The sequence below is a fragment of the Adiantum capillus-veneris genome, chromosome 6 (assembly GCF_014529385.1).
Source record: "Adiantum capillus-veneris isolate H3 chromosome 6, ASM1452938v2, whole genome shotgun sequence".
Taxonomy (NCBI): domain Eukaryota; kingdom Viridiplantae; phylum Streptophyta; class Polypodiopsida; order Polypodiales; family Pteridaceae; genus Adiantum; species Adiantum capillus-veneris.
Window position 1 is genome coordinate 87,727,490 of NC_140936.1, and position 15,475 is coordinate 87,742,964.

The 15,475-nt window shown below is 45.3% G+C and overlaps 1 protein-coding gene across 1 annotated transcript in view; it reads left to right on the forward strand.

Annotated features, from left to right (window-relative positions):
- The window catches only part of LOC147455847 (coiled-coil domain-containing protein 39-like), a 200,788-nt gene that overhangs the window by 57,687 nt on the left and 127,626 nt on the right, over positions 1–15,475 (forward strand). Inside the window, exon 5 of the mRNA XM_086514496.1 lies at positions 15,205–15,391. Coding sequence (XP_086370622.1) covers positions 15,205–15,391 — 187 coding nt within the window. The remainder of the gene's footprint in view (positions 1–15,204; positions 15,392–15,475) is intronic.

Consider the following 15,475-nt stretch of genomic DNA (forward strand, 5'->3'; position numbering starts at 1 on the left):
CGCATCTGCAAGATACTTTGTAGGAGATGATGGAGTTAACAATAAAAGCTGAAAGTGTACACTTTAGTGTACATAGAATATAATCCCCGCAGTGGGACGGGAAGCATTTAACACAGAAACAGAGAATTTTTGTTACCTCTCTTCGAAGGATACATTGCTATCCGGAGAAAGTTTGGAGTAAGGGAATTTAATCTAACTCTTGAGTTTTTGAATAGAAGATCCTCAAATTTTAAGCGAGAGGGCAGAACTTTGATCAAAGTTAAATCTTTGAGGAACTCATAAATTGCGTATTGCTTTTATGCACGAGATATGCATGTGTCTAACTAGGACAATCACTCTCGAGTATTTATGAGAGTAGGATCAAGTTGGAACATTGTTCTATGAGATGAACTGGGTTGCTAACCATCCAGAAGGTCAATAATTGATCTGGTATCCGGTAGTTCTCCAACAAATTACCTGCTATTGTGGGTAGGACGGCAGAAAGGAAGGAATCATTCCGAGATTTCAAGCAGAGTAAAAGCTTTTGCTAAACTTGAAGCCTAAACCAATTAATGGAAGCTATGGTAGTGCTTTTCGCACAAGTGAATGAACAATCTCTTTACGAGGGAAGGAACAATCAACGGCTACGGCCTATGCTCGAGGAATCTAAGGATTGAAATCTAAGTTTATTTGATGAGCGGGTTTTGCTCTTAAGATCGAGCCAAGGGATCGTCAGGTTGAGCGTCTTCGCTCTAAGGATCTTACGAAGGGAAGGTAATTTTCCAGGTTCATCGAAACTCTAACACAGCTCGAGAATTATGTACACATTTGGGTACATGGATAACACACGAAGATGCAGACCTATGCCAAGGAACTGGACGAGGGTTTGTTATACACTCTTGAGCGCCTTTTTGCGTGCAAGGATATTTCGCCACGAGAATCTCTATTTGGGATGTGTTCGGTAGAAGGAATCTGAGAAATCTCTACAAAGAAGAGGTTCTCTGATGGTCGTTGATCATTGACTACGCTATGTGCTTTTACCATTACAGTAGCAACTTTTGGTTGCAGTATATGTTTCTCCATGAGCAAGTCAAGTAGCATTTACACGGTGCTGGAATAAATTCGAACTATTATGTTTGTAAGAGTAAAATTCGCCAACCGTTTCAAAATAGTATGAATTACCTTAACCACTTATGGGAGAACATCCCTGAGATCCAAAGTAGGTTCGTTCTATTGTGAACCAAGCTTGAACATACGTTTAGAAAATACTATGGCTAGAAGCTTATCTGCCTAAGATTTGGCAAGACGTCAATGATGCTTGCAAGGTGAAATGTTTTTGATGGCCTCCGTAAGGAAGAGACGTTAATGGGCATCAGGAAAACATTGTTGGTGGTAATAACTTGCAGAAGAAAAAGATTGGAAAGAAGTGCCGTCGTGCACAAGGGATCTTCGGATCAGAACAATTGGCCTACCCAAAGCAACGGCCTGGAAAAATAACCTTCTTTAAGGTGATCGCAGACTCTTTGTGAAAGAAAGACATCGAGATTAATGCTCTATGACTTGGGCATTCCCTATGTGGGAGGACACAAGAGGTTTAATACCCTTTGGACTAACAGCACAGGATTATGCGCAAGGACAAATACCTAGATTGATTTCTACGAGGAGAACTCTTCTCGGGAATGAGAAGGCGGAATTGACTTAATAGATTTTCAGATAAGGAAACTTCCGATCTGTTGGAAAGACGAGAATGACGAGTTCTTACATGGCTCGTAATTTTGATGATTGGTGAAGGATATCCTCGAGGTACTAGAGGAACGACATGAACCGGTAAGGTAAATATTGAATTATTGAATTTTTGTTTAATTTAATTTTTAAGTTCTTTTTTGAGAAAGGACTAGCTCAACTCACCATTGAGCAAGATTTGGAATCTTTCCAATTTCTCCCCGACAGATGTGTTCGATCTCTACAATTGAGGACAACTGTTTATAAGTGAGAGGGATGTTACTAAATTGGCTTTATTAGACAGAAAAATAATTCTAAATGAATTATTGGATTTATAACTGAGAGGGCTTTCTTGCTTGGAACAATAGTAAAAATAATTTTAAATGAATTATTGAAATTTTAAGTGAGAGGGTTTTTCTCATTGGAGACATCCGGGTACAAATATTTCTAGTGCATCATTCAGAGTAATGACGCGAGCATTGTGAAAGGGAACATCTGTAAGGCCACCAGGAACGGGTACTTCTGATGCATCACATCGGATGGGTGATAAGGAGCATCGTGAAGAAGTATCCAACCATCCGAGAACGGACGTATCTGATACGTCATAGGATGGGTGACATAGAGCATCATGAAGGAGGTTGTACTGTAAGTTCGGTAGGAAAGGACTAAGTGATGGGTATTCCTGATGCGTCACAAGGTGGGTGATGGGTGCATCGGAAAGGGGATATCCATAGTCGAGAGGAAATTCTGAACTGTGTTAGAATTGTGCACAAGGAAAAGCAAGCACTTGAATGAAGATGGGTTCAAAGGAAACTTTGAGGAAATACATTTGCTTTTCGGGAAAGCAGATGCTTTCTCGCGAGGAAGTCTATGTCTGCATTGCAATTGTGCATATGATTACATCCAGGGATGTCTGGGAAGTGGTGTGAAAGCATTGGTTTTAACTTATAAGGTTTTATTGAGTTTTTGGACAGATTCAGACCATTTTTAAAAGGTGACCGGCCGCCCACTTAATAAGTGGGCAGCCTATGATTAAATAAAGCAGTAAAAACCAGCCAATGATTTTTCTCTCTTTTTTTTTGGTAGAAGAGAGAGAGAAAAAAAGAAAAAAGAAAAACGCCCGTGATCTCTATGTGGGCAGCCAGTGCTCAGCTATTCTTGCCATGGCCAGGGAGATATAAAAGCATCACACACCTTCTCTCAGAAGGGGAGTTGCCAGCGTCAACAAGAGGAGACTCTGCCGCCGAAAGACACAAGAGATCGTGAGACTACAAAGCCCGCAGAAAGAGCGAGAGGTATCAATTGTGGAGTCGCCATACGAATTGTTGTCCCGTGTTTGTGTGTGTGTGCAGGTGTACTTTCTCTTCCCGATGGAGTAGGAGCAGAGGAAGGCATGAGCCTCTGTAGGAGAAAGCGCTTTGAGGAACTAGAGCTAGATCAGCCCAAGGGTTACGTACCTGAGTTTGGGACCTAGATCCACAGATCTGAGAGTGACAGACTCTCGAGTTGTGATCCGGAAGACTCGAGTTTGGGATGTAGATCCACGGATCCGAGAGCTCTCGAGTTGTGATCTAGAAGTTGGGATTTCCAAGTAAGGACTTTGTGTCCGAGAAAGCAGAGTTATTGTGTAGGAAGAGGACTCTGAAAACTGAGTCAGAAGAGAGAGTTACAGGGATGCTATACCTTGAGTCTGGAAGGTGATATCCAGAGGTGAGAACCTTGGTTCTCGAGGATTTGAAATAAGAAACGGAAGTTCCTTGGAATAGGATTTTGCCCTAGGAATAGGAAGCCGAGGCTTCCAGGAACCATCAGGTCTTATTCTAGAACGAACGTGGTAATATGTTCGGTTCAAGTGCTTGTATAGACTTCTCCTCAGTAATAAAGATACGATTACGGGGGGGACGTACCCATCTTCTAGTCCCCAGTACTGTGTCGATCTTCTCTCTCTCTCTCTATTTCTCTCTATATACTCTGGCTTCAATATTAAGTGATAAATTCTATTTATCCAAGTATATTCTATATTGCTATGCGCTCCCATTTGTAATAGGGCTCCTCTAGAGTTCTACGCGGATCCTCTGTGCATAAGGGTCTGTATATACCATCTATGTAGACTGAATTAGTCTCCGAAGTAAAAGTGTATCGCGTATGCGTAGATGTCTGTGCTAGTCGAGTTGTGTTGAAGTGGAATGAGATAGTAAATGTGAGGAGAGCATGATCTACTGCTACCCCGATAGGCCTGGCCTGAGTGTAAAGTCTTGAATAGAGCTTATAAAACTGGGCTGAGCCAAAATATAAAGCACTGTGCTAGCCCATGTCGATGAGGAAAACAAGTGAACCCACTTGATCCTGGAAATCTCTGGAGGCCATTCAAGATGGCTAGTCCATGTGTAGTCCCCATGTTTGTCATATATCCCTCTATCCAATGTGCTCCTGATCATGCGAACACCTGACCAATCCCCTATCATTGACATCCAATTCTCTCAACATTTCCTTTGAGGTATCGTAGAAAGCTGATTGAGATTGGCCCGTCCTGGCATTAAAGTCTCCCAGAAGAATGACATCTCCATCCTTAGAGAACTCCCATATGTCCTCATCCAATATCATGTAGGGTGACTGCCCCTTGCATAATGAGATGTGCTGGGGGAAAATAGCATATTGCAATTAGAGTGGCCATCCTATCTCCGCTCACTCTGACCTACATATATCTTGCCTGCTCATCTCTCCGAACAATATGCTATTTTGTTCGGAGAGATGAGGGGCTGAAGCTCCTCCCTATATAGGACTGCCATACCTCTTGACCCACATCGTCTATGCGTTGATCTCACATCCTGTCTACAATTAGTCTCCCATGGTATCCCGTCACTCTAGGTAATGTGCTACCAAGAGTCTGATGCGTCTCTGAGTTAAAGATAATGTCTCTTCCCTTGAAGCTATCCTCAAATGCGCCTACATCTAGCTTCATTGATCCATTACAATTCCATCCTGACATTTTAAAGTTGGTCCCATAGGTCTCGCACCGTCATGTGGTGCGTCTTTCCAAAACCACTACTCTCCCTTCCTTACGAATGAGGGGCTGAAGCTCCTCCCTATATAGGACTGCCATACCTCTTGACCCACATCGTCTATGCGTTGATCTCACATCCTATCTACAATTAGTCTCCCATGGTATCCCGTCACTCTAGGTAATGTGCTACCAAGAGTCTGATGCGTCTCCGAGTAAAAAATAACGTCTCTTCCCTTGAAGCTATCCTCAAATGCGCCTACATCTAGCTTCATTGATCCATTACAATTCCATCCTGACATTTTAAAGTTGGTCCCATAGGTCTCGCACCGTCATGGGGTGCATCTTTCCAAAACCACTACTCTCCCTCCCTCGTAGAAAGTAATTTTCCCTTTCTCCCTTGCTGCCTTGATCTCTGGCATCACCTCTTGAATGTGTGCTACTTGTGTTAGGGTGAGGTCATCACCCAAAAATATCCTAGTTTGCTTGAGTGTTGGTCTCTTCTTCAAGAATTTCTTCCTAGCTTCCAACGTAGGGAAACATATAATGAGTCCAAACATATAATGTGTGTGTGTGTGTGTGTGTGTGTGTGAGAGAGAGAGAGAGAGAGAGAGAGAGAGAGAGAGAGAGAGAGAGAGAGAGAGAGAGAGAGAGAGAGAGAGAGAGAGAGAGAGAGAGAGAGAGAGAGAGAGAGAGAGAAATGAAATGATATATTAAGGTCTTCAAAAGGTCAAAACGACCTATGAGACCAATCCGTTACAAACTTGTGAATCTGATACCGTGTTTGAGAACTAAAATGAATCTAGAAGTGCTACTAACTGGAACTGTGTAGGGTTTGTGTGATCGTTGATACAATGGGTGTCCAATACAAGAGAAAGATACAATGGGTAATGAATCCATCCTCATCAATACTATGGATGTCGAGATAGTATGGCTCGAATGTTGTAGTCTCCGTCGATGTTGTGAAGCTCTTCTCCTCAATCGTGGGCGTCTTGATCTCCCTAGCTCCAATGCTCGGTCAATGAGAGTACCGCGAGTGTGAGTATGAGCTGAGCTTTGCAGTGGTGGCTGATCCTCTATCTGCCCAGTGTTTGGGTGAAGAAATCAGTAATCTGTCCTTGGAATTGTTTCTCTCCAAATATCCTAAGTAAACTATCTCTGTGTCTGTGTGACTCAAGTAGATACAAGCCAACACATCTCTAGTCCCGATAGCTCAGCTTCTCGAGAAGGGTCCGAAGCCTTCTCTGAATAGACAGTGGAAGCGACCCCGTATCTCCTAATACACTGTGCACTGTTATATATAATGTGTCTCCGTCTCTGGATCCCTTTGAATCTACCAGTCTCAATCTCAAGTTGGTGTGAAGATGTCCGTATCTGAGCAGTGGCACACTGTAACCCATGAGATAGATGTGTATCCAGATAGTTGGGTCGAATCACAAACCCATCCCCTGTGAGTTGGAGAAGATGCTCTCTATAGAAAGCCATCTTCGTGCCCAACTCCTATGTCGGCTCTATCCATGTCCTCTTGGTGTCCAACTGGGTCAGGTCCCGGTGAATGAGTCCAATAATCTCCACCCGTGTAAGAGACAATGATGGTGCATCAAGGGGGTAGTGGAAGGGAAACAAGCTGTCCATGCTGAAGCCATGTATTTGGAACCATGATGACAATTGTGCATACCGACATGATGTGTCCCCCTGTAAAGCTAATTGTCTAGAGGACTCTGGCATATCTGTCTTTGGTAGTATCCCATAAGCTGTGCATAAAGGAGACTGGTCTGGTAAGCGCCTCTATCTCCATAAGGGGGGCCGCTAACTCACGTCCTAATGATCTCGTGTGGCATGGAGGCCTTGGCTCTAATGAGTAGGGAGATCATAGATCCACCCATCGTGACCCATAGAGGGTCGCCAAACCTGAAACCCATACAGCATAGCTGAAGCTACCAAGGTATCAAAAGACCCATAGCTTTGTTCGGGGTTCCTGGAACTGAACTTGCGAACACATCCTCTCAAATCCTCCCAAGGCCGCATACGCTCTGGTTAGTCTAGTCTGTTGTCAAACAAGACTTTGGCCCAGTGAAGACTACCCCAAGATAAGTGTATACATCTGTGTACTCCCACAGTCTCCTGACCATACGTAAATGTACTTGTTGATCTCCTGATCCACTGCGGTGTGGTGTTAAACACCATAACCTTGGTTTTACAAAGGTTTACACACAATCCACTATCCTCCGCAAAGCTATGTAATGCATCCAAGTGTCGCTGCATACCCTCTAGTGAGTTAGAGATCAACACATTATCATCAGCATATAACAACAATGAAATCCATGTCCCTGTCAGCTGGGCACCTCTGTCACCCTCTCTGTCAATGTAATCAGAAGCCTCATCTATACACATACCAAATAGAGTAGGAGACAATGGACATCCTTTTTTCACTCCAATAGTGGAGTAAACTACTTCAAATATCCCCTCTGGAGTGCGTACATGTCCCACCATTGCTCTGTATAGAGCAAGGATCTCCCAAATCAACTCAATGGGTACTCCAATCTCCTATAGTCTGGGCATCAATCTGGCTCTGGGCACCATGTCAAATGCTTTGCGGAAATCCACAAAGCTACAATGAATCTGTTTCCCATGTGCCCTAATCTTCTCAATGATGGCTTTGAGTGTCCGAATATGGTCAAGAGTGGAGAAGCCTCTCCTTAAACCGGCATGTCCCGATGCTCGTATGCCCTCACTCTCTGCCCATTTGCTCAACTGCTGCTCAAGGATAGATGCATACAACCGTGCCAATGCGTGTCCAATCATAATAGTACGGTAATTTCTAGGCTCTGTAGGATCACCTGCCTTGAAGATAGGCACAATAGTAGACAGTCTCCAAGTCTCAGATAGACCCTCCACACATGACACGATTAAAGAGAACTGCAAGAACCTCTGCAAACATATCTGTAGCAGGTATAAAGTGCTCTGATACTAAACCATTATGATCGTATGATCTCCTGGTCCTCATCTAGTCAATGGCCGTCTTTACCATCTCTATGGTAAAGAAGGTACCCCACACATTAGAAGTAATCTCTGGGGGAGTGTGCCTCTCCTGAATTTCTACTCAAGAACAACTGATATAAGTCTCGTTCCATTTGAGCTAGGAATGCTCGCTTCTTCCGTCGCACAAGGTGCCTGAAGGCTATGTGAGACTGTCTGTGATTAGGAGAAGATCTCTTTGAAGCTATGCTCTCGTCTCTCTACACTCCTCGTCATACCAACTGTTCTGAGGCATGGTCCCAGAATGGCGTCTCTGATTAGGCTGAATGTGTGGGTATGCCTCTGCTATTGCATCATGCAATGTCTCAGTCAGTAAAGTGGTGATCTCCTCCACTGAGAGTCCTGGCCTGGCTGCTGTACATAGACGACTATAGATCTCCTCTGTATAAACACAATCAATCTTTGGTGTAAATGTATAGCGGGTATGTGTCCTCCCTCCTGACACCTTGGCTGTATTGTATTGAAAGGAGACGGAAAGTGCCAAGAGAGCATGATCCACTGCTACACCCACTGGTCTTGGTCCTACTGTGAACTTGTGAATGCAAGGATGAAGCTCGGATGTTCCTTGACATAGTCCACTGTGCTGGCCCCATGCTTGTGTGGAAAGCATGTGAAACTGGCCGCTCTAGGAAAACGTTGTAGGCCATTAAGTATCGCCAGATCGTGTGTAGTCGCCATCTCCGTGAGATGTCTCTCAGACTCTGTTTGCTCTCTATCTTGTCAATGTCTATCAAGACCCAAATCTCCTACATCTAGCTCTCTAAGCATCTCCTTTGAAGTGTCATAGAAGACTATCTGAGCATTACCTGTCCGGGCATTGAAATCCTTTAGGAAGATCATGTCACCATCCTTGGTGGAAAACTCCCATACGTCATTGTCTAGGATTGAGAAAGGTGTTTGGCCTCTAGGCCCAGCATAGACTGATGTACTGGGGGGAAAGTAGTATATGGAAATGTATAGAAGTGGCTGTAGCTCCTCTATGAATAATACTGCTACTTCCCCTGATCCATTGCTCCCATGCTCAATGTGTCAGTCTGGCAAGCTGTCTCCCATCTATATCTTGTCACATGGGGCATCATCTATCCAGGGGCCTGATGAGTCTCTGAGAAGATTATAATATCCCTGTCCCGAAAGCTATCCTCAAAGACGCCCACATCCAATCTATAAGATCCATTACAATTCTAGGCTGCCATCTTTAGTATGGTCCCATAGGTTTCACACCATCATGTAGATCGTCGCTCTACAATCACCACCCGATCATCTCTGTAGAAGGCAGTCTTTCCCTTCTCCCTTGCTGCTGTAATCACTGGCATCACCTCTCTCATGTGAGCTAGTTGCGAGAGGGTGAGATCATCACCGAGAAAAATACCTATGTTCTTGAGGGTTGGCCTCTTCTTTAAGAACTCCTCCTCCAAGGAGGGGAAACGTAGTATGAGTGCTCTTTGCTTTGAGGACTCTCCCGGGTCTTCACTCCTCTTGCCCACCCTCTATGCCTTAGTGTGTAAAGGCTTCTCCATTCCCATCATGGACATGAGGCTTGTGACCTCTTTTCCAACATTATTGACATCCTTGAGGCCGGTGACCCTCACATGTAAGGCACGTAGCCTCCTCCTTTGCTCTTCTTCGAGGGTCATGTTAATGATGACAGGTGTAGAAGAAGCCTCTTTACCTTTTCCTTTCTTGGCGACCTCGATCCATTTCTCGGCCGCCTCCACTTTTTTTTGTGTCTTGGTGATGACCTCGACCCAAGGTGATTTCTTTTCCTCCTCCTCCTTGATGACCCACACTTGTTCTTTGATTGTGTTCAGCTCCTCCATCATGGAAGGCTGAAATTCCCCTTCTTCAAGTCGCCCACTTTTGACTTCAAGAAGCTCACCTTGTAGATTTCGGATGATGGAATCTTGGATGACCACTTTCTCCTCGAGTTAAGTGATCCTCCTGCACATGCAATCTCTTTCTTCGGTCCATCTTTGAAGAATAGTGCTCCTCTCCTCCTCCATTCTTCCGCTTCGTTTCTCCATTCTCTCATTTCCTTCTCATCCCTGTCCGCATAAAAGGGGCACCGGCAAGGAATGCGTCTTCTTGCATGTCGGGGAAGTAGTTGACACTTCTCTGATGCTTCCACACACACACACACACTTTTTTTTTTGTAAATCTGCTTTGATTAATTCACAAGTGGGAAACCTCAAAGCAAGGAAAACCCACGAAAAGAAAGAAATACAAAATGTGGAGCACTATGAGGCTCCGAAGGCTAGAAACAGTCAAAGTAAATCCTGTAGGTATCAAGAGTGATGTCTCCAGCATCATAGGCAAAATGCAGCGCTTGACCAAGAGATAATTTGAAATAGGGAAAGGGGTCAACAGAAGTGCCTTGGAACATTAAGGAATTCCTATGGTGCCAGATGGCCCACATAGTCCAAAATCTGACCCAGGTGAAGAACACCACAAACTGAGATTGCGGTGACTGGAGCACCCCAAAAAGCCAAAATCCTCTGTGAAAAGAGCCGGAAGGAAAACGCAGCCGAAGAGTAGTCGACACTTGAAGGCTCTGGAGTGACGACAACGCCATAGTAAGTGTGGCACGGTCTCCTCAGCTTCAAAGCATCTGGGGCAGCGGGAAGGCGCAATATGCCGAGCACGTAACACACTGCCAACAGGTAGAGCTCCCACCAAGCAGCGCCACAAGAAAACGCGTTCCTTCAAAGGCAGATGACTGTGCCAAATGCGAGACAATGTGTGTTGCCACCACAAGGATGACTCGGAACACACACACACACACACACTTTTTTTTGGTAAATCAATTTGATTTATCTATCTGTGGGAAACCTCAAAGAGAGGAAAACCCACCAAAAAGATTTACAAGGAAAGGAACACAACAATGTTCGGCTTGTACAAAATATCTAAAAGCATTCATAAGAAAGCTGATGTATCTCTGCCGTAATATCACCAACTTCCAAAGCGAACCGCAAAGACTGCCGAAGGGAAATCTACACACACACACGCGCGCGCGCGCACACACACACACACACACACACACACACAGAGAGAAATGAAATGAAATGTTATATTAACGTCTTCAAAAGGCCAAAATGACCTATGAGACCAATCAGTTACAAAATAGTGAATCTAATACCATGTCTGGGTACAAAAGAACTAGAAAAGAACTAGAAGTGGAACAAAATACTACTACTACTACTACAATCTAAAACTACGTGGGTGTAGCAGCTGATACAATAGGTACCCGGTAAACTGGATGTAACAGTGTGTGAAACAAAGATGGAAGAAATGGTGAGGATCCATCCTCATCTGCACTCTGGATGTCGAGAGAGTATGGCTCGAATCTTCTGTTGTAGTCTCCGTCGATGCTGTGTAGCTCCTCTCCTCAGTCGCGGTCGTCTGTATCTCTGTAGCTCCAATGCTCGGTCGATGAGAGTGCCAGTAGTGGCCGAATGAGTGTGGGACGAGCTCTGCAGTGGTGGCTGCTCCTCTGGCTGTCCCATATCTAGTGAAAAGAAATCTGTAATGTGTCTTTGGGACTGCCTCTCTCTAGCTCTCCCCAGTAAAGTGTCTCTACACCTGTGTAACTCAAGTAGATATAGTCCAAGACATCTCTGATCCTCATAACTCATGACCCTAGATAGAGGACCAAAACCCTCTCTGAATAAGCAGTGGAAACGCCCCCGTATCTCATAGAACACTGTGCAATGACATATGTAGTGCAACTCTGTCTCTGGCTCTCTCTGGCATAATCGGCATATCCTGCTGTTTGCTGGTATCCCTCTGAATCTACCAGTCTCAATCTCGAGCTGATGTGAGGATGTGCGTATCTGACCAATGACACAACGCAAACCATGAGACATATGTGTGTCCATGTAGCTGGGTCGAATCACAAACCCATCTCCTGTGAGGTGGAGAAGATGCTCTCTATAGAAAGCCATCTTCGTGCTCAACTCTTGAGGCGGCTCTATCCATGTCCTCCTGGTGTTGAGCTGGATCAGGTCCTGACGAATGAGTCTAGTGATCTCCACCCGTGTAAGAGACAGCGAGGGTGCCTGAAGAGAATACTGGAAAGGGGGCAACCTGTCCATGGTGAAGCCATGCGTCTGAAACCATGAAGTCATCTGTGCATACCAGCATGAAGTGTCCCCCTGTAGAGCTAACTGTCTGGAAGACTCAAGGGCCAGTCTAGCATATCTGTCTCTAGTAGTATCCCATAGGCTGTGCACAAAGGACACTGATCTGGTAAGCGCCTCAATCTCCATGGGGGAGGCAGCTAGCTCTGCTCGAATGATCGCGTGAGGTACGGAGGCCTTGGCTCTAATTAATCGGGAGATCATAGATACCAAGGGCCTCTCCATACGTCTCCAACCATCCTGGCCTACAGAAGGTCCCCATACCTGTACCCCATACATCATAGCTGAGGCTACTAAAGTATCAAAGAGCCATAACTTTGTCCGAGGTTCCTGGAACTGAACCTGCAAACACATCCTCTCCAAGCCTCCCAAGGCCGCATAAGCTCTGGTCAGTCTAGTCTCTGCTGCTCTCCCCAAAGAAAACCTCGGCCCAGTGAAGACTATCCCAAGGTAAGTGTATGCATCTGTATACTCCACAATCTCTTGACCATACGTGAAGGTCAGTACCGATCTCCTGATCCACTGCGGTGTGGTGTTAAACACCATGACCTTGGTTTTACCAAGGTTTACAGACAATCCACTATCCTCTGCAAAACTGTGTAATGCATCCAACTGTCGCTGCATACCCTCTGGTGAGTCAGAGATCAAGACAATATCATCAGCATATAACAACAATGGGATCCACGTCCCTGCCAGCTGGGCACCTCTATCACCCTCTCTGTCAATGTAATCAGACACCTCATCAACATACATACCAAATAGAGTAGGAGACAATGGGCAACCCTGTTTCACCCCGATAGTGGAATGAACTAAGTCAAATATCCCCTCTGGGGTGCGTACATGTCCCATCACTGATCTGTATAAAGCCATAATTCCCCAAATCAACACTGTGGGCACCCCCATCTCCTGCAGTCTACGCATCAGTCGAGCTCTCGGTACCATGTCAAATGCTTTGCGGAAATCCACAAAGCTACAATAAATCCGTCTCCCATGTGACCTGCCCTCCTCAATGATAGCTCTGAGTGTCAGAATATGGTCAAGAGTGGAGAAACCCCTCCTGAAACCTGCCTGTCCCTTTGCCCGTACACCCTCACCCTCTGCCCAGTTACTCAACTGCTGCTCAATAATGGATGCATACAATCGTGCCAGTGTGTGTCCAACCATAATAGTGCGGTAATTTCCAGGCTCTGTAGGATCACCTGCCTTGAATATAGGCACAATAGTAGACAACCTCCAAGTCTCAGGTAATCCCTCACACATGGCACGATTGAACAACACTGCAAGAACCTCCATCAGCATATCCCTAGCATGTATAAAGTGCTCCGCTACTAGACCGTCATGATCGTAAGCCCTCCTGGTCCTCATCCTGTCAATGGCTCTCTTTACCATCTCAGTGGTAAAGAAGGTGCTCGTAGGTGGACATGGCTCTGTAGGATCTGGAAGGGGATCCTGCCCAGGAACCGTATATAACGATGTCGCATACTGGCCCCACACATCAGGAGAAGTAATCACTGGGGGAGGGGAGTGCTCATGGAAGAGTCGCCATGCCTCGCCTGAGTCTCTACTCAAGAACAACTGATACAAGTCTCGCTCCATCTGGGCCAGGTAAGCTCGTTTCTTCTTTCGCACAAGGCGTCGGAAAGCAATCCGCGACTGTCTGTAGGTGATGACTCCTAAATGAAGATCCCTCTGAAGCTGGGCTCTCATCTCTCTGCACTCCTCATCATACCAACTATTCTGGGGCATGCTCCCAGAATGTCGCCTCCGATCCGGTTGAGTGTGTGGGTATGCCTCTGATGCTGCATCATGTAGTGTCTCAGTCAGTAAAGTAGTGCACTCCTCTACTGAGAGGCCTGGAGCAACTGTGCATAGACGATCCCAGATCGCCTCCGTATAAACCGAGTCAGTCTCTGGTGTAAATGTATAACGGGTGTGTGACCTGCCTCCTGATTTCTGGGTTGTACTAAACTGAAAAGATACGGACAGTGTCAAGAGAGCATGATCCACTGCTACGCCCACTGGTCTGGCTCCCACTGTGAAATCCTGAATACAAGGAATAAAGCTCGGCTGTGTCATAACATAGTCCACTGTACTGGCCCCATGTCTGTGTGGAAAGCATGTGAAGCCTGCTGCTCCAGGAAACCGCTGTAAGCCATTAAGTATGGCTAGCCCATGTGTAGTCGTCATCTCCGTGAGGTATCTCCCATACTCAGTCTGCTCTCTGTCATGTGAGCATCTGTCAAACCCCAGCTCACCCACATCCAACTCTCTAAGCATCTCATCTGAAGTGTCGTAGAAGACTGTCTGACAGTTGCCCGTTCGAGCATTGAAGTCTCCTAGGAGGATGATATCACCATCCCTAGAAAACTCCCATATATCATCATCTAGAATTGAGAAAGGCGACTGTCCTCTGGATACAACATATACTGACGTACTGGGGGGGAAGTAACATATAGCAATATATAGAAATCGACCTGTGCCAGCTCTCAGCCTCACCCACATGTATCTAGCCTGATCATCTCTCCGTACAATATGTAGTAGTGGCTGTAGCTCCTCCCTAAACAACACCGCTACTCCTCCTGAACCTCTACTCCCATGCTCAGATCTCGTGACTGTTCTGTGGGCTGTCTCCCATTTGTATCCCACCACATGTGGCAACAGTTGGCCAGGGGCCTGGTGAGTCTCTGAAAAGAAAACAATGTCCTTGTCTCTGAAACTGTCCTCAAAGGCACCAACATCCAACCTCATAGACCCATTACAATTCCAAGTCGCCATCCTCAATGTGGTCCCATAGGTCTCGCACCGTCATGTAGAGCGCCGCTCTACAATCACCACCCGACCATCTCTGTAAAAGGCCATCTTCCCTTCTGTAGAGAGAGAGAGAGAGAGAGAGAGAGAGAGAGAGAGAGAGAGAGAGAGAGAGAGAGAGAGAGAGAGACGCTAAAACAGTAGAAAATTACAAGAAACCAAAAAAAACAGCAAGAAGTACTTGTGAAAATTAAAAAAACATAGAAAATCAGCATTAAAACCTTAAAAAACAGTAAAAGTAAGATTTGAAACCATAAAAAACAACAAAAAAAAAGTTTCAAAACCCTGAAAACAGTTAAAAAAGAGTGAAAAAATCCTAGAAACAGCCAGAAAGCAGTTTCGAAACCCTAAAAACAGCAAAGAAGTGGTGATCAAAACCCTAAAAACAGTGAGAGAGAAGTCCAAACCAGAGAGAGAGAGAGAGAGAGAGAGAGAGAGAGAGAGAGAGAGAGAGAGAGAGAGAGAGAGAGAGAGAGAGAGAGAGAGAGAGAGAGAGAGAGATACATTGTTATGTATATGTAGGACTTTGCATCGGGAAAGAAAAGAACTAATACAGCTTTGGGAGGATTCTGTTGAGACAATTCACAAAAGAGACGAGTCCATCCATAAGACTGCTGAAGAGTTTGCAAGGAATAAGGCACGAGTTAGAGATGAGAAGCGTCAGCTGGACGAGTTGGCAGAAAAACTAGCCAAAGAAATACAACTAATTGTGAGTTTAATCCTCATTGAGCATGTTCAAATTTTTTCCAAACATTCCTGGGTTCCTATTTTCATAGTTGTCTAAGCACAAGTG